Below are 20024 nucleotides of genomic sequence, written 5' to 3' on the forward strand. Positions count from 1 at the left end.
TTGTTTGCTCATTGCGAGACAGGATTTCGCTTTGCTTCCGTTTTGTTTGCGGCTGCCATTGGTATTTGCTTATTTGCGCCAGTGTGTGTGCCTTGTTTGCCTTGGGTTTACTTTTTATATGGAGTGGCGCCGTGTGGAGCAGCACTCCATGGCAGCACTTAAGTCCTGTTTATTTATTGTGCCGACAGGCTTTAAAACGTTTTAAAATAGGCTCTAACTAAATCACTAATTGATGGATTAAATATCCCACTGCCGGCCCATTGTTGCTTAATACTTTTCCTTTTCCTTTGTAATTTTATAGAACCTTATCAAAAATTCAAAAATATGCTAAGCTTGCTCATAAAATTTGAAAAATTTAAATTAACAAATTCCTTGCAGCGAAAAGTTTGTGCTGTAATTTATCCGTATTAAAATTTCACGTTTAATCCTGCCACACATACACGCACAGGCATCCTTTGGCGCCCCCGCAAAATTTATGAAGCATACTTGCAGGCGTCGCACACACACACACACAAGCCCTTCGAGTAAGCGCATTGGATTACGATCAACAATTGAAGTTTCCCGTAAGCCCAACCATACCTAAGCTTATTACACGCGGAAAAAGGAGGAAGACAAATTTTGTTGATGAACACAATTAGTGTCGGCGACAAGACCCCCCTTTATCAGCCCTTTTTTAATTAATTTTCAGCATTCTCTTTTTTTTTGTACACTTGCTTGTTTTATTTATGTCAAAATTATTCGGTCGCCAAATTGTTGTTGTGCCGCGACTCGGTAAAATCAAATTATGAAAATTATTCGCCCTTCTATGCAAACACATTTTCAATTAGTCAAATTGAAAGTTCTCGCCCAAGACAAAAGTTCGCGAAACTTTAACGAATTAAAGGGAGAGTAATGGCAGGACGCATTGGACGTGAGGGCACGGCCCTTTATTGCCTTTTCAACTCGCAGGGGAAGGAAAGAGCGTCCAAGAAATTGCAACTAAAACGCAGTCATGCTGCGCAGGATAATCCAAAGGATAATCCATGCGGCGCACTAAAGGGAGCACTGAAAAAATCATACAAAAGGGGTCCGACAACGCACGAAGCCCGGCTACCTCTCCTCCAATTTTTTTAGCAGTCCACACATGTTCAATTTTATGCTAACAAAGCTTTTTTATTGGGAGCTCCTCGAAAAGTGGGCGTAGCCCCTAGATCGACGGCAATTTCGCGGCCTTTGTGATGCCAGTGTGTGTAAACTTTTTTTTTTCAGAAGCTTTACAGCCGAAAAATTAAAATGAATTTGCAGCATCGCAGCACGAGTGAATGCATTTTTAAGCCAGACTTTTTTATTAAGTTTTTGCCAGCCCTTGAATGTAAACATATTGATGATGATGCCCCAAAAGCCGAGGCTTATGTTTGCTTTCATCAGTTTGATCAGTATTGGGAAGCTTAGGTTGAAAAAACTTTCTGAATTAATACCCAGTCAAGCCATATTATTTTTCGCTCAGCTTAACTTGATATTTAACTGCTATTTTTTGCTGTAAAACTGGATAAATCTTGTTGAAAATGAGTAAAAAGAGCGGCGCACATTTTAAATAGAATTAATGAATATCATGAAAGCGAAATTGTAAACATTCTTCAATAAAACAATTTCAATATGTTATGAGCAATATATGAGCAATAATCAGCGAAAAAAATCAAAAAGGATAACTGAATATCAATCCAATTAAAAATCTTCAAATAAAAGCGACCTAAAACATACTCCATACTATTTATGTGAGTAAAGGGAGCTCAACATTGTAAAAGAAATAATTACCATCGAAAGTTTTCCTATTTCCTGAATAACAGTCGATTTGGACGAGGATAAAACTTCCGGCGGAGCCAAAAACCTGTTTACCTATTTGCCAGGATAATCGAGCTACTGCAGCCTTCCCACATTTTCCCCACTGAGTGGCACGTGATTAGGCCAACTTATATGCGCATAGAAGGCCGCGAGCCAAGTGGAGCACAATTTGCATATATATCTTTATGAGCGGGATCCAAAAGAGTAACCAAGCTGGAAAAATAACAACACCACGCCTGACCCTTCCAAAACAGAAAAAATACAAAATATATATACGAACGCAACAATTTTTCGGCGTGGCTGCTGATGTTTTATTTTTTATGCAAATTTTGTTGCATATGAGAAATGGGCAGAAAATGGGCGAGGGTTACAAAATCATCATACAGTATGTGAAGGACGAAATGTGCAAAAACTTTAATAAAAGACTATGTCGGTTGAGGGTTTGCTGAGGGCTCCAGCTATAAATTTGTGGAGCAGGGTGCGACGTGGCTCTTCAAACAAAGCAACACTCAACGTCGCTGCTTCCCAACGAAATAATTTCAGTAGCAGCAAAAACTGGTTGGATAAGATGGGGTGAGGATTTTCGGGTTGCTTGCATATTAAAAGTCAGAAGTGTTGAGCTGTTGAAAGGGTTGCAGCGGGGAGGGAGTGGCACCTTCTTCTGCCTTGTTGCATGCCACATGAAAAATTTCCGTTGACAACAATGCGACAACATGTCGTGGCTGGTCTGCCAGCCAAAAAAGGTAGCTACTGCCTTTTAGACCAGCTTAAATTAGTTAATATTAATAATTTAGCATGTTTGTGGGGGACAGCTTTGTGCATGCGAAACGCTTATGCGTCCTGGAAAATGGAAAGACAACCAAAGTGACTTTAAAGCAAGCTCTCTGTGCATTGCTTTTGAAAGCTACTAGAAAGAACTATGAGTATTTAAGCAACTTCTGTGAAAAACCTGCTCAAAATAAGAATGTTACGCATAATTGCTTTGATTTATTTGACTTGTTTCTTTTGTACACGACTTCTTTGTCTGCAACTTTGTGTCAAATAAATCAAAAATTGCAATAAAATCATTTCCACTGCAGTTGCAAAAAAGGGAAAAACCACGTAAGAACTTTCAATTGCTAATTGCCATTTTGCTCCACAGCTTTTCTTTAGTTTCGTCGAGTAATTTTTCTATCAAGCTGAACTTTTAAATTATTTGCGTACTTATATCTACTTTTGACTGTACAAAGTCATGATTTGAGAACCCATTCTAGAATAAATCGAACCGAAACCACCTCGAGCCTTCAAAAACATCCCCATTCGCTGTTTTGTAATTAAAATCGTGTGCCTAAAGTTGTGATGAAAACCACATGTGATGACAGCTGCTGACAAATAAACACAGGCGATAAACAGCAATCAAGCAGAATGTACGCCATATTTGGCAGTTGCCTTTGATTAAATTATATTTGCATTATTGTGGGCGGTGGAACAATTAAATTCATTAGAGTTAATTACAGCCGCAATTAAGAGGACATTTTCATAACTAATTGGGGGTAATAAAAAACAAACAACAGTCAACTGAATGCGAAGTATTTTTATAATATACTCCCTCTGGTTTTCTTTGTTTGTTTCACTTTTTAAATGAACAAGAAAACATTTGCATAAAAGACGTATAAAAGAAACAATTTGATTCCCCTGCCTGTCATTTTTCATGATCATATGAAATCATTTCTGTGCACTAATTGCAGGCTTATTCATTTTTTAATAAGCCAAAAAGAGGACGCTGAGCCATCACATTCATTTGTCTTTTCTCATGTCATAAGGGAAAGATGAGCTAAAAAACTCATTTTAATCTTATCTATATTTATTACGATAAATTTGCCTTCGATCTTAATTTAAGTGACACACCAAATACTAAGGCGATTCGAGTCTGAAGCTGCTTACTGTGCACAAGCTGAGTGCCAAGAAAAAACGCCGACACAGCCAGAAAAAGTGGAGCAATTATAAAAGTGGCAAACAACAGGAAAAAGTACGAAAAAAATATAAAAAAGGAAAAGCGTCTAGCCTTGTTGCGACTTTTGTTTTGCTTCGTTAGCCGGTTTTCCTTGGCGGTTTTCCGCGGCGCAAGTTTAAGTGGATTTTCATAATTTACGCGCTCTGCGCTCGGTGAAGAATCATAAATTATTGCCCACAGCCGGGAAATGGCAACCACGCCCCTTTTCCCTTGCTGTAACAATTGTATTTAATTGTAAGTAAAATATGTGAAAACTTTGTGTTGTCTTTTCATTTTTTGTGCCACTGCTATGCAGTCGTATCGAGTGTTTGGAAACTTTTCAAGCCTCTTGAGTGGGTGGACTTTATCCATTCAAAAACCGCCCACCGTCTTTTCCAGCCCCACCTCTAAAAGTCAGCGACATGTTGTTTTCATGTGATTTCCCACTGTCAGCAGCAGCTGCGACTGTATGTGTGTCGTCTGGCTTTTTGTTTTGCTTTCATGATGATGATTTTCCAGCTTGTGATTCCTATGTTTGCCTTTCGTCAACGTTTATGACAATATATCAGGGGAAGATCCATCTCCATCTCCATTTCCATTTCTATTCCCATTGCCATTTCCACTTCCATTGCTGAAGAACTTGGTCTACTTTATGCTTTTATTGGTTACATGAAAATATTTCCCACCCCCCTTATTTTCTTTTCGCTTTTGCCTTGCCGCCGCAATTGTCAGCCACAGAAGTTATGAAGTATTTTTCCTGTTTTTTTTTTAGTGCTAGCCGAAGAAGAAGTAAAGAAATCGAGCGACATGTTGCCATAAAGTTTTTAATTAAATTGTTGGATTTTACATCGACACTTTTTTCAGTTGTTGCTGCTGAATGACAAGCAAATTGGGCTCCTTGTGCGCAAAAATAAACATGGTTTAGTCGAAAGTACTAATTTAGTTGGATATTTGCTGATATTTTCTTACTATTCTATCAGAAGCCATGATTTCGACTATTTCTTTCACATTCACATGCACGTAAATTGGCCTAATGCTACTGCTTATTGAGTGACATATTTTAGAGCATTTTCAAATCTTTTCCAGTCTCCTATTTTATACTTTTTCCTCACAACCTTTGTTTTTTCACCATTTTTATGGCACGCACATTGGCAGCTTGGTTGTCAAAGACTTTGTAAGCAAAAGGCCAGAGAACCTTTGGTCAGTTCTGACCTCTGCCGATAAATGTGCGAAATGTGCACGCTCCGGTAATATTTTCACCGCCCACAAAAGGTGGCCAAAGTGGGCGGGGAAATGTGGAGCCAAAAGGGAGAGCAAGTTGGCTGCAGTCTCATGATAAAGTTGACACTTTATGCGTTTGGCCAGAGACGACAGCCTTAGGGCAGAAAATGCAAAAAGCCATGCAGGAAAATGCGGAAAATGCGGAAAATTCACATGCTCGCATTCAAAGTTTTGATTTTGTTTGAAAAGTTGAAGTGATTCTGAAATAAAGAACACGGAATACTTTAACCACATTCAGAAATATTTAATGTGACCACATTTTATATTTCCCCTGAATGTTTCCACTCAACATTCATTAAATAAATCCGCGCTGTATATACTTTCCTATCTTAATCCCATTCAAAACAGGACCCAACCCACTTGTACATTTGATGTGATTTTTTTTGGACAAAAAATCAATTACATTTTTTTGGTACATGCGGCGTATACGCAATATTTGTTGCTGACCTAGATTTGTTGGCTGCAAATGTACTACATGTGAAGTGCAATTTTTGTGGCCCAAAATCAGACTATGCAACCAAGTTGGGTTATTTAAATCGCAAACATGTGTACGGGTAACCGCTCGCCCACTTTCCGCATTTGGTATGTTATTTTTCTGTTCGTTTTTTTGCATATTTGTTGTCGTACTTGCAGTTCTAATTACCCCTATATAAATATATTCATATGTGTATGCATGTACATACGTATAGAGTCTGACCAACCAAAATGCGTGTTTATGTTATAATTTGGTTTTTAGCACTTTGCCAAATTAATGAATATTTGAACGTCGATTTGAAATTCTATTGGCGTTCAGTGTTTCGTTTCGGGTGCTGTTGAGCGGAAAATGTAAAACTAAAACTGATTTTAATTGATCTCAATTTGTTTTCAAATTGTTAATATAAATAAATCTGATTGATTTGGCGCACTCGAGTGCTTAAACAAATTTCCTATTTATATTTTTTCAACCATCAATGCACTTTCAGCGCGGAAATAAGCAATTTTTCCGGCTTTGTGTGCACTTTATTTTCGTGCCTCTCATCACACTGTTTCAACAGAACCCGCTTGCTCAATAATTTCGAGTGCACGCGTGTTTAAATGAATTGCATTGGATAATTGAATGCATGAGTGACTGACTGGTTGATTGACTGGCTGGCTTGATTGAGAGCTGCTCTGTGCCACCAATATATATATGTACGTTTGTAAAGGGCGGTCCCATGCCTCTGGGGTTAGGCATTGCAACGTGGCGGAGCGACAATCGCAGCGCCTTTCAATCAAACGATGCACACAAATTCCCAAACAAACCGACATCCAGCCACGCCCACATCCGCCGCCCCCACGACCTGTCACTGCACGTGACAAATGCCGACAAACGACATTCGTACTCCTTCTCCGCCATTCCGTGTATCTCTTTCGGTGCTTTCAATATTACAGCCGGAAGGGTTAAAAGCCAGCTACCTGAAGTTGTTTGTGCCCCACTAATTTGCCAGATGTTTCCTTTTATGCACCTGCATCTGACATTTTTCAAACAGCTTTTACGCGGCCAAAATGTGGTCCTTACCAAAATAAAGAAGTCCTTGCTCGCTGAACTGCATGGGTTGACTAACTTAAAAAAACTCTTATATACATTTATGGGGAACAATTTTATAAAAATATCTTTTAAATGTTTATGAAGGTATTCAGTGTATGCATTTTCCACTGACAATAAATATTTGCATGCTTTTCGATGCCTTTATAAATGATTTTGAGTTTTATGGAACAAGAAGAGCTACCTGTCTAGCCTGGCTTTCGATGATTAATTCATGAAAAATTTCCTTAATTCTCATAAGCTAGGTAATCATTAATGCTATGGAATCGGGAAATAAATCAGTTGGGCAAGCTTTTCCTCTCGACAAATTTGATTGGCTGAAAAACTGGCGCCAACAAGTAGATTTCCATCAAAGGGAGAGCTGCCCACGGCCGAACAGGAAGAGAAAAAATGCTTTCCCCACCCGAATTTCACCCCAAAATTGCTGTCATTAATCATTCGGCTTGAAAAAGGTGCCAAGCTGCGTGGATGTGACGTTAATCTTCAGAGGAAATATTGGCCAAAACGAGAACGAGACCCTCTGCAAGCATTCTGGCAGTATTAACCTTATTTTCTGCTACCATTTCGAAGCTCAATGGTCTCGGACTTTCGTAAACAATTAAAGTTGTCTGCGTGGGCGTGGCACTTTTGTTGTATGGTCGCTCCTACTGACTTTTGACACGTGTCATTTACGTTTGAAAGCGTCGACACAACGACAACAACGATGTCAACGTGAAAGGAGGTGAATGACAAGGCCAGTTAATGGCCATTTGGCCACAAGCAAATACCGAGCATGGCTTCTTGGCCAGATGCAAACACCTGAACATTGCGGTAATTAAAATAATTCCTCACTAGAATGTTAATTAAACAATGTTCGTGTCGTTTCAAAATATTTAAATTTAAAAGAGCTGCAAAGTGTTCAAGCCGAATTTCAGTCTCCTCTGAGGAGGTATATCTTACGCCTTTCTTATTCCAGTTTTTACTTTCGCTCCATATAAAATAGGACTCCATTGACCTTACATTCTTACAGATTTTTTCTTTTGAGCACAGGTGAGCTGTCTCATCAGAAAACGCTTAGGCAGCAGTCTAAATCCCTCCCCATATCCTTCGCTTCTGGCTAGCGTTATGCCAAATGGGCAGTTCTTCCTCCACTGCCGGTAATTTATTTGCACTTTGATAGCAACAAGATGCATGCAGTGGCGGTGGCAAAAAGGGGTGGTGGGAATTTGTGGAGTCGAGGGTGTGAAACGCTGCACTTATAAATCACCGAATGGAGCTGAAGATTCTGCGGAGCTTTCGCTGCTGTTGTGGCCTGCGACTGCGACTAAGCAGTTTATTGAAAAGTGGACCCAAAGTGCGGCGCCATAAATATCAGCTCAAGTGGGCGTGGGCACGCCCACAATTGCATGTGCCCGTTTGTGTACTTAAAGCAGCTTTAAGGTTACAATCTCCAGAAGAAAATCATAATAACGTATTTCTACCTAAGTCTTAATTTTATTATTTCTCTTAAGCTTAATAAATTGCAATCACCGCAAAATGGAATGCAACTCTCTAGTCTATGGGTGTCAAGGTCATGGCGAATTGCATTAAAATTGCTCATCAAATAACACTCGGCACTCCCATTCAACAGATTCGCATTTTTGATGGCAGCATCCTTACTCTATATATGAGTTGCATTTCATGCATTCGCTTCGATGGCTGCTCAACATTTTCAGAAGCGTCCTCGAAAAACGCCATGAACAGCAGTGGCAGGATGTTAAGAGTCCTTCCCCATTCACACGGACACGAGCACGCACACAGAGGCAGCTGGGTGGTTGATCAGGTTCAAAGACCTGCCAAAAGCCGGCACTGTTAAAGTGATTTCGAAAACTGCCCGCGAATGGCGTTAGCATGGGTTCCACATCGAAATAGAGAGAAAGTTTCCCGAGAGAGAAAAATTCGAAAAAGATACTGTATGCAGTATGTAAATTAACAGTGGAACGCAAATTTGGAACTAACATCTCCTCCCTCCTTTTTAATATCTGTAAGTGCATTGTAAAAGTTGATGGAAGGTTAAAAAATAGATTTTTTCCTGTCGAAAGAAATGTTATGGAAACTTCTAAAAAAATATTTATTGTTTTATTAATTTCTGCCAAATGCTAATTTAAGTAAGAAAACATTCTGTTAATAGACATTTTCAGGAGAATGTGGATCCTATTCTTTCTGCAAAGTCCTGCCATGTAAAGAGTACTTTTTTTCATTGTTCTGTAAATGTTCCCCCTCATGTTCGAAATTCGGTCTGCTATGGTTTTCGAATGTTATGTATGGTTTCTCTCCTCAAACTGTGGATCCCAAAGCGGAGCTCGAGTACTGTTATTTTCCGACGCTAAATGTTATTTTCCCATCTCTGCGTGTGGATTTCAACCTCATTTTTCCTATAGCGAGAGTTTCGTGCTTTTCACTGCGTAACCTCCTTTAATTTTTTTGCGTAGGTTCGGCAACTTTTTGCTATCTTTTGTTGCCGCCGCTGCTCTCCTCGAGTCGCAAAAGTTGTTGACAGGCATCTCGACGCAGCTCAGCTTGAAATAGTTTGCATGAAATTAAAATAATCTCTAAGATTTATTGCTCTAGAAAGCGCAATTGACTCGAGTCGGCGCAAACTTGCTGCTCGGTGTCTATTTTTGGGCCATTGTTGGCAAGTGTTGAATATGCTGGCAGCAACTTTAAGGCGATTTATGCAAATTAAAGAGTGAGAAGGAAGGGAAAATTCAACTAGTTCCCCTTGTTTATCGGCGGCTAACCAGAAAAACGTAGCAAATTGGCCCAAGTGCCTGGAGCTTTGTTTTATGGTCGAAAAGTACATATTTGCGTTTACTTTGCACCGCTCCCCCTACTCCCTTCTATTTTCTACTTTATTTTAGCGTTTCCCTTCGGGCATTTCTCAAGACGTTGTCAGCTCTTCAATGGTAAATGCAGCTGCCACTTTGGCAAACTTGTTGTTGACTTGTTGCCACTCTGACCGCTCGGAAGGAAAAGCGGAAATGAAGTTGGCAATGCGGAAATGCCATTTTTCATGATTTCTCCTACACACACACACACACACACACGCTCTTGTCAGAGAGATATATATTCGAATGGGGCTTGCCGTCTTTTTTGTCTTCCACTTCATCTCTCGCTTCCTTCGGTTTGCTCCTGACAAATTGTTTGGCATTGCTGGGCTAATATTAACAGTGCATAACTACTCCACGAAGCCCAACTACATCTGGGTACATACATACATAGTACTAAACAGTCTGGTTATCGTCCTTGCCTTTTATCTAATTGGGAGGATTTATGGGCTGGGAGGAATGCCAGTGGAGAAATACCAAGTCGTATTTAAATGGTCGATTTCTGACATACAAGACTTTAATACATTTCCATTACATACCACAAAAATCACAACATATCAGTCATTTTCACTAATCACTGTGCAAAGTTCCATTTACGTACCTGAAATGAGAAGAAAAAAATGAAAATCCATTATTAACAAACAGATTCAATTTACAGCAAATATCGGTGGTCATCGCAGACTATTTTTAATGTCTTTAACCGAGAGGACGTAGTTCAAGCATCGATCATAAATGATGGAGTGCGGCAATCAAGATAAATGGTTCCGTCGAGTGCCGGAGCAGCCATGGGCAAAAGAAATTCACGACTCGACGGCCATTTATTGTTCCATTCTCGATGACATCACTGCGTATGCGCAATGTGCGAAGAGACGAGTTTAAAGTGGCAAAAAAATAAAAACAAAAATCAAACAAACTATTTACAAATTGTTGGACCTTTCATAGGAAGTCATAAATTGAATGCATGGCATAAAAGCATTATCGAATATTTAGAGCAAAGTTCCCAACTACTTCTTTGCTAAAATGGCTGTTCGCCGGCAGAGGGGCGGTAATATTCGGTGGGAGTGGCCCTATTTTATGGTCTCGAACAATTTTTACGAGCACTTATTTCCGCCCCAGAAATTAGACAACTGCTTGGGAGGCGTTTATGCCCGAAAGGGTGTTGTATCCCAATAAGCTGAGTCTTTGCTCTCTTCTATTTTCTCTGAATTTATGATGTGTGTAACAATTGGGCCAATGCTAAGGTTGCCCTCGGCCATCCACTCGAGTATGTCATGCAAATTCTGCTTATTTTATCTAATACGATTTTTACGAGAACCAAACGAGTAAAGGATTAAACTGCTCCCGGCAGTGGCTCAATTTTTGGGCCCCTGGATAAATAATAATTTCCGTCGGGGTTGTTTTTCCTGAATAACTCTTTCACGCTGCCCAGTGTTGCTTAAAATTTAACTTTCCGACATTTGTCATGTTTTGTTTGTCTGGTGTTTTGGTTTCCCTGTTGGCGCATTTATTCCCCAGAAAGCCAAAGGATGTGGTACGTGCGGAGAGGTTGCTAAGCCTAAAAGTATGCATAACTTAAAAGAGCACGTTTCACAGATAACCAAACAGCAATGGGCAGGAAGAGCAAGAAAGCAACGGGCAAAACAAGACATCGGTAACTGGGTACACAAGGAAAAAGTTTAAAAACAATTTAAGTAAAATGTTGAATGCAATACGCTGCTATAAAAAATCTGTGTCATTCTGAATGATTTCATTCATCCTTCGGATTAAATGTATATTGTCGAACACTTCTGAACACGATTCGAAATGATTTTCAAATCCTGGCGGGATTTTCTACTTATTATTATGACACGGTACATTTCTAATCCATTATTTTTTGCAGTGCCTTTGTATCTATGTGATTTTGGGTTTGCCCAATTGTGTGCGTGTGGGATAACAGATATGTTTGTTGTTTAGGCAAATGATTTTTCGCTTCGGGTCTGTTTGCCAATGGAGCGGAAAATGCAAGCCGAAACGCAGCTGTGGCAAAATTGTTGGCATTTAAATGGGTCACAAGGTCGCAGGCAGGATAAAAGGAGCACTGCTCAAAGTCAAGCAATAACAAAGGCCAAATAAAATGAGTTGCCCGGCACTAATGCAAAACGGAATCCTGGGAAATAGCACAATAGGCGGGGTGGAAAACTCCGCCATCGTGGAAAACGAAATTGCACACAAATGCAGTCAAAGCACCGCAGAAACTTCAATGCACAATAAATGCGAAAGGAAGAACCAAATGCAAATATCAACAAACCATAATACAAAAAGGGAATATTCTCAGCAAAACCAATGTGAAGCGCCAAGAGTGACAGGCAAATTGAACAAAAGCCACAGCTATGCAAAGGATATCCTCAGACACCAAAGGAGGTACAAAGGAATACATCAATCCTCAATCATCCACTAATATATTTTTAAGCAAGTCTAGTTTAGTTTTAAGCTCTTAAAGGTTTTCATTTAATCACTGGTCACATTCATTGACATTTTAGCTTAAAACTTAATTTTTTTAAAGTGATTAGTGGAACAAATACATTTATTCGACTGTAAAACCAACTCCCCTATCAACGACCTTTGATTTTTTTCTAGCTTTCCTGGTCAATTCAAAGCCATGAATGAAACGCAACCAGTGATGCCTGAAACTTACTCAATTTCATATGTAAATACGAGCAAAGAAGATACTCTTGCAAAAACATGCCACAGATTTACCATTTCAGCTTTCGCTGCTAGCCAAAATAAAATTTTATATACCGCCCACAATAAAAAATACATATATATTTGTTGGCGATGCCACGTAAAAACAAATATGGCAACATCAATTAAAAACAATAAATAAAGGCCGAAAACTTTTGCATTGCATCAGCAGAAAATGAAAACGAAACCGACGTCGAAAAAAAAAAAAAAAAATAGAAACGGAAAACAAATCATCGCAGGGTACAGGCTTTTAACAATAGTTTATTGCCTTTTCTCTAAACAAGATCCCAGCCAGCGAAGCCTGTTTGTTTGGGCTAGGGAAATTGCAAAACCACAAGCTGTTGCCAGAGCCTGGCCCCAAAAATGAGCCACCGGAAAAGCGCCCAGCCTCCTGAAAACCCCAAAAACCTTGCCGCAACTTTTTCGCTCAACATGAATATCAATATTTGTAAGCAACTGTGGTAATTTACGTATATATCTGTGCCGCTTTCACTTCTCGGAACAGGCAAGGAAACTTTTTAATTTTCGTTTTCATGACCAAAAGCCCCTGTTTTCCTTCGCGCTCATGTTGATTGCACATCACTTTCAATGTGGCCCGCAAGCGAGTCTATTTTTTCGCCGTTTCCATTTACCACGAGCTTATGCACGGCTTAGTGACGTATTAAACAATTGAAAAGCATTTTCACAGACCGCCGCAGCACAACAAAAAATACGGCAAAATATAAAAACCGTGATGGCCATGAGGATGGGGGTGCGGAGAAATTGATTGCCATTTCAGGGGCAATTTTTAATGAACAGCAAATAACAATGCAGCCAAGGCTTAGCCATTGAAATGTGTAACAAATGAGAAAAAGGAACCACTGGTACAATCCACAAGTTGCAAATCAAATTTGGAAAATTACATGTTTGACATGCGCTTAATTGTTCATTTCATGAAGCGACAAAATGCGTTTATTTTTGATGTGGTATGTTCGCAACTTTGTATTGGTATTTCTGTGGGCATTTTTGCATTTGACAAGGCCAGATTAAAAGGTATTTGTCAAACGTAGTCAATGAATAAATACTTGGTATTTCAATAACATAATCCAGGTGGATTTATTTGCAATTAAGCTATTCACATACCGTTTGCCACGCTGTTATCTGTTTTCCAGCAAAGTAATTCTTTAAATCGCATCTAATGCTTTTACGATTCGATTCCCCTGACATCCTGGCCTCTGTTCTAGTCCCGTCAACAATCCGCACCTACGTCAAATATTTTTCCAACCAGCTTAACCATTCAAACTCAGGACGCCCGGCCGACGAAAACGTTTTTGATGTCCGCCACGCCAAATGTGGCAAATGCCTGGCCAACATTCCGCATACATAAAATGCCCCAAATGCACTCGACTAAACACACTCGCCCACGCACACAGTCACACTGACACAGGACCACCCATACTGGCGTATTTACTCACTCACACAAACAGGCTAGTAAATATTTGCAAAGCGAATTCGCTTCTGGTTTTTGGGGAATTTTGAGTCAAATTTATTTGCTGCCATTTGTAGCGAATTTGGATGACACTCAAGAACTCAACAATTTGTTTCTAAACTACATTATGCGTTTTGCAATCTTGGGGCGATAAAAGTTAGCCACTTTGCATAAATATTAAGTTTCAAAAAAGATACTGAATTGGACTTCGTTTCGGATGTTCAAGACTTGTTTGTATCTAAGTAGCGATTCTGTCTCTTGTGACATCAAATTCGAAATGTATGTTTGCTGAGTTTGTTTAAAGATTTTTGTAATTTAATATATATTCGTATCATTAGCTGCTTCGAAAGAGTTATAGTAAAAGCAAGTTGTGATAAATTATTTTTAGTATTATATTGTTTTTGTAACATTTTGACTACCAAGTTTACAGTGACTGTTAAAAGTAACCGCATCTTGACTATTCTTCGGTTTTCGGATATTAAAAATAGCGGAGAAAATGTTTAATTTGTATTGCTCACCTGAATTGGGTCCATTGCTGTTGGGTCGAGCAGAGGGGGCTCCATCCCGAGCCTCCACTTCGAGGGCATAGGCGCCTTTCTTCTCCCTGTCGAATACGGTTTTCGTGAAGATCTCCCCACTTTGCAGGTTGATTTCGAAGAATTCCTTGCCCTCGTTTCGCGGCGAATCCACAATGTAGTAGTAGACCTGAAAGGGCGAAAAGCACATGGGGAATCTGGTTTATTTCTGCTCGATACTCAGGCTAATTAAAACATGGATTTGATAGCAACACGCATAACATCAAAAGAAGGCAAATTAGGAATTTAACTCGGGTGGCCAAAGTGGGGAAGTGAGAGAATATAATTACTGCTTCGGACTTTAAAGAGAAACGATAATGATAATCAAATCCCGAGAACGTTTTGGGGGAAAAGCGGGCTATAAATGAAAACGCTAATTAGTGCGGACATTTCGCGCGTACATGCAAATTACTTGGCTTGAGGACACAAATTGTGGCTGGCTGAAGACTAAAATAAAAAACAAAGAATGGCCAGCGCCAAAGTGCCATATTATTATAATCGCAAAAGGGGCTTGAGGGCTCTGTCTGAAAGAGCCGACCCATCTCCACCACCCTTTCATCACAAAAAGAAATCACCCTGCGGTTGTCCGCGTTCTGCATTTTGCATTAGTTTTTCACAACGCCCTCCTTAGTCCTGGACTTTCACCAAGGGCTTAGCACACACTTGGAAGGCGTGCAAAAATGTTAACTCTTTGACATTTATTAGCCAGCTGCCAGCTGATGGCCAAATGGACGAAGGACGTGGTCAGCGGGAAGCAAAAAACAATTACAAAGGCGTAAAAGGGTCCGTAACAGCGGGGTGGGACAAATTAAGGGGGGGTACTAAAGAACTCTAGGTGGGTCAGAAAGTGAGTGAAACATGAAGACGACGCTGGAAATGGCAATTTAAAGGGATTTATGAAGGCTTCTTTGAGGGAATTTCTAGATAAAGGCGCTTGAAGGGGTGCTGATTTTGTGGAATTAACAAATTTTAAATTATAAGGTTAAAGGTTAATGCTGAATGCTGGTGATTGCATTTCCGTGCTATACATTGAATTTAAGTTACTGTAAAATTTTAATAATATATGCTCTATACACTATATGATACTTGTGTTTCACTGAGTTTCAGTATAGCCAGTCTTCGATTAAAACAATCTTCTTTTAAAGACTCCGTAATCGTATCTCATCCACTTTTTATCTGGATTTTTCCGCCAGCCATTTCGTTCCTTTTTATCGTTCCCTTTAATTTGCTATCGCAATCGTCGGGCATTTCCGTCGATTTGACCCGATTTCCCTCCATTTCGACCACCCCCTGTGAAATGGTTCTGCTGCTCACCTGATTATTTGGGAATGTGCCATCCTTGTCGATGGCGTTCACTTGTGTCACTTTGGTGCCAATCGGTTCGCCCTCGAGCACCGTTTCCTGTTCGCGTTCGGTGAATAAAGGTATTTCATCATTAACATCCTCGAGCATTATGTACACGGTCGCTTCCGAAGCCAATTGTTGGGCCCCGTTGTTCTGTAAAGAGAAGTGCGGGTGAGAAGTGGGAAAACCAATTTAAAAATGGTATATATTTGATTTTTCATAACTTTTTTCCCGGTCGGTTGAGTGTTTGTTTTTTAATTAAGCAATAAAGTCCGCTTAATGAGTTTCGCTGTTCGCTTTTGCTGTTGACAAAATATATTTGATTTAATTTGCTCTTTACCCCGGCTGATTAAAAATGGTTAAAATTCTTCAGGGTTGCGGAGAAAAATAATTTACAAGTTGAAACTGTTATTTGTATTAATGGGTATCTATGCGAATTGTCGGCTTCACCCTTTGCCAGATGATTGATTACACACTTGCCATCAATCAATTGAAGAAATCGAACTGGCAACTTGTCATTTATTAGTTGTTTTATGGCCAGATTGCCGATTGGCCCAGCTAACATTCCTGCTTATGACGTCTATTTGCGCAATATTTGCCATTCAGATCCCGGCATTCCGTTATTAATCAATGCATATGAAATCGATATATATACGTACATATGTGCAAACACATGTTTACACTAATGTGGACAGCAGTGGGGATCCTGATGGAGCGGAGTGCCGATATGAATTATTTATTTTGCGTTTATTCCATTTTCTTGGGTAAACACGAGCAGTAATTAGACTTGTTATTGACCAAGTTTGGGTCTTGGTGGCAGAGCTTTGATAAGTTGCAAGAAAATCTTTAAGACCGGAAACTATATATTTGTTATATTAAATTATTTCCTGCCAAATATAGTTTAGCAGTTTAATATAAACATAATTGCGATTTTACAGAGCTTTGATAAGTTGCAAGAAAATCTTTAAGACCGGAAACTATATATTTGTTATATTAAATTATTTCCTGCCAAATATAGTTTAGCAGTTTAATATAAACATAATTGCGATTTTACATTATTAAAGAATTTTAGCACCAACCGCAGGTTAAACAAAAAATATATTTGACATATTCCCCAACCGCAATAACGATAGAACGTGAATTAAAAATTAATACGAATATGTACATTCATGGCTTCCTCGAAACCGCAAACTATTTTTGAAATTCATTTAGAAACTCGTATTCCTGCCCATCGGGACCATTAGCTTTTAGTGGGTCATTTGCTGGCAATGAAGCTGAAGCCCTGTGATATTTAATTACCTGCACATCGAGTGCAAAACGGTGCAAATGCCCTTTGCAATTGCATTTTTATAACATTTCATTAGGCTGCGGTTGCCAGCGGAATTCCCATTAATATTTCAGCAGGCGGTTTGTTTAGTCTGGCACACAGTTTGTCCTTCGATGAATGGCCAAACTAATGAGGAAATGCTGAAACTTGACATTGATTGGGAATGCACTTGATTACCGTTGAGCCGCGAACTGCCATTCAGTCAGTAAGTTCGTCGGACCGCCACCCCGTCACTCAATCAGTTAGTTTCTAATGAATTCGAAACGAACCGGAGCTCGCATTTGCATTTTCCGGCAAGGAAATTCGCGCAAGTAATTAAAACTTTTCAAATCAAATAATTACAAACGTATTTGGAAGTCATTCTCAAATACAAAAGTCAAATACATGTCTAATTGGGCCTAAGACCGACTCGAAAACTTTCGACTGCCTGCCTTTCGACTGAAAATTGTGCAAACATTTGCCAACTTTAAATTGAATTTCCTTGGGGTTTCTGTTTTTTTTTTTTTTGCAAATTTTGCATGTGGACATACTTACCTCAACACGTATGGTTAAATTGTATTCCTTGATACTCTCGTAGTCCAGCGGATGATTTACTTTTATATCGGCCCAAGTGTCGCCATTGTCCGGTCTTTGTTGCAAGTAAAACGTGTGAAACTTGTTCGTTTGAGCCGTTGACCCGGGCATCAGTCGATAAAAAACTGTGGGGTTGCCTTCGATACCCGAACTGCAGACGTTTAGGCCAAGGATCAAGTGTAAAGGGTTTGTTGCATTAGTAAAAAGGGCATTGGCAATATCGTAAGTACGTTGTTAGATACTTGCTACATGAAATTATGTTTATACTACAAATTAAATTGTTAATATATAGTAAGTTTATCAAAAATCAATTGGTTAAATGTTGAAAAGAGCAAGAGAAGGGCATGGTATCAAGAAAATACCCTCCTTTCTCTTGCTCTCAAAAATACATTCATACATTCACACACTCAAAAATTTGCCGCTGTTTGAGGCACATGCGACATTGCAAAATACAAAAAGATGACGCATGAATGGAACTTTTGCTCTTAACTATGTGCAGTAAAAATTTGCGTTGTGTGCTTTAAAAAATCGTACACAACAAAATTTCTTGAAGCGCCTTTTGTGCGGTTGATAATGAAAACCGAAAAAACGAACCGAATCTTAAGCAAATGGCCTCAAAAAGTCTAATTGCCATTTGACTGTTTTGGGAATGGGTTCGGCATTTGATAATGAAAATCAAATTAGGCGCAAAAAAAGAGCAAAGTATATACGCAATGGGTATATGAAAAATATATATATTTCATTTGAACATGGACAACATTTGCAGATGACAGGAAAAAAGCCTTAAGAACGGGTCTTAAGAATAAATGAAAACTGTCAGGACTGCGCAAAATGTTGCCAAGGACAAAAAAACGACACAAAAATTATTGTTGCGAACAAAAAAATTCATGGCGGAATGGTGGGTGGGAAAATGGTTGGGAAGTTTGTGGATTGCATGAAATTTTCTTGGAGGTTTCGTTATGTTTTGTAGTTGTTCTGTGATTGGATGGTGTGAATCGATTTTAATTTCATTGATTGTGTTGGTAAACCCAAAATAAAGTGTTTCAAAATGATGTACTTATTTGCTTCTGTACACTGAGCACATAACGTAAATGTTGTAGGTTGTTTGCAGTTTGCTTAAAGCCTAAACTAGTTGCTATTGGCTTAAAAGAAGTACGTTAAATAATGGGATTATAATCAACATTTCTATCTAAGAGATCTCTATAGATATATATGTGTCTTATGCCCTCGACCTTGTTGCGTTTGTTCCTTGAGCCCTTAAGGACTCGCGGCGCCCAAGAGCAAACACAATTATGATGATATACGCGCACACTGGGGAGTCCTTCAATCCGCCCTCCCCCAAACACTTAAACCCTCTCCTAATGGGGCCCAATGTATATATACATATTGTTAACAAATTTCTGTGCTGGGACATGACCAGATAATTGCGAAGAAGAAAACTCAGGATGAGAATGCTTTTTATTCGAAATTTAAACACATAAAGAACAGAGGCGAGAACAGAAAACAGAAAGCAGAACCCAAGCACGTTTAATAGATTGTAATTTCCTTAATATTGCGCTGCGAACAGAAAGGAGGTGTACTTAAGGGCACTAAACTAACGCTAAACAGCAGATACGGATACAGATTCAGAATCAGGCTCAGGTGTGTGCAGGTGCGTATGTGCAGTGTTTTCACTTTACTGTACTATACTCTATTTACGTTTGTTTTTATTTGTTTATATTTTTAACGTGTCCTTTCGGCTTAAGTGCATTTGCTTTCAGTGCGGCAAGATAGACGGAAAAGTGCATGGTAAAAAATGGGATTGGATAATATAAAAACTGACTCGGACTGACGCATAATTAAAATGCCAGTGCCATGTGGCTGGTTTGCCACGAAGATAAAACGGTGCCCGCGGAGATGCAAAGCAGAAAAGTAGTGTCGCGGGGGTCAAAAGTCATTAAAGTCCGCTGCTTGAAGTTTTTTAATTGCAATTATAAAAAACAAAACTTTGTTTAAAATAAACTTTCCATTTTTTCACAACCTCATTTTACTCTTCAGCAGGCGACTTGTGTATTTTTTTTTTTGCCCCCGGCTTCCACTAAGTGGCAGGTAATTGAAACTGACCCAGCTCATCATGCGGCAAAGGTTGGCGACAAAGCCGACTTGTGTGCCATTCATCTGGTCAAGAAGAAAAAAGTCTAATTTTTTCACAGAGCAAAGGATTAAAAGTTTCAAACCCAGAACCAGATTTTTTTAGGTAAAGGTTTCATACAAATTATGTATATAAAAACATTAGAAAATGTTTCTATGTTTTTTACAAAACGTTGATGCTTTTTCTCTTAAGTCCTAAACCAAGATTACCCTTTGAAAAATATGAAATTGGGTATTTTCGGTGAAAGCTGTCTATGACTCAGAAAACTTTTCCAAAATTATAAGTTCAGTGCCATATTTTAGACAGTATTTTTATTTTTTTGGGGATTAATATACCTGCTTCTTAATACATTTTTAGCGTAATAATAATTATTTCTTCTTAAGAAATTGTTTATATATAAT

The 20024-nt window shown here is 39.1% G+C and overlaps 2 protein-coding genes across 11 annotated transcripts in view; one reads left to right on the plus strand and one right to left on the minus strand.

Moving 5' to 3' along the window:
* The window catches only part of LOC117150771 (neural-cadherin), a 122562-nt gene that overhangs the window by 40127 nt on the left and 62411 nt on the right, over nucleotides 1–20024 (minus strand). For all 10 annotated transcript variants that reach the window (XM_033317810.1, XM_033317813.1, XM_033317807.1 and 7 more), the window contains 3 exons: nucleotides 17454–17643; nucleotides 15563–15745; nucleotides 14192–14378 (listed from right to left, as the gene is read on the minus strand). In XM_033317810.1, the coding sequence (XP_033173701.1) occupies nucleotides 14192–14378; nucleotides 15563–15745; nucleotides 17454–17643 (560 nt within the window). The remainder of the gene's footprint in view (nucleotides 1–14191; nucleotides 14379–15562; nucleotides 15746–17453; nucleotides 17644–20024) is intronic.
* Nucleotides 10808–11271, plus strand: LOC117150776. Its single transcript, XM_033317821.1, has 2 exons — nucleotides 10808–11029; nucleotides 11090–11271. The coding sequence occupies exons 1-2, from the start codon at nucleotides 10947–10949 to the stop codon at nucleotides 11223–11225; spliced, it is 219 nt and encodes a 72-aa protein (XP_033173712.1). The 5' UTR covers nucleotides 10808–10946; the 3' UTR covers nucleotides 11226–11271.

This window comes from Drosophila mauritiana, chromosome 2L (genome assembly GCF_004382145.1).
Source record: "Drosophila mauritiana strain mau12 chromosome 2L, ASM438214v1, whole genome shotgun sequence".
In the NCBI taxonomy this organism is placed as follows: domain Eukaryota; kingdom Metazoa; phylum Arthropoda; class Insecta; order Diptera; family Drosophilidae; genus Drosophila; species Drosophila mauritiana.

Coding starts and splice junctions, on each gene's coding strand:
- LOC117150776 (XM_033317821.1), top strand. CDS start 10,947: ATGTTTTGTTTGTCTGGTGTTTTGGTTTCCCTGTTGGCGCATTTATTC. Junction 11,030..11,089: donor GATGTGGTACGTGCGGAGAG/GTTGCTAAGCCT, acceptor ATAACCAAACAG/CAATGGGCAGGAAGAGCAAG.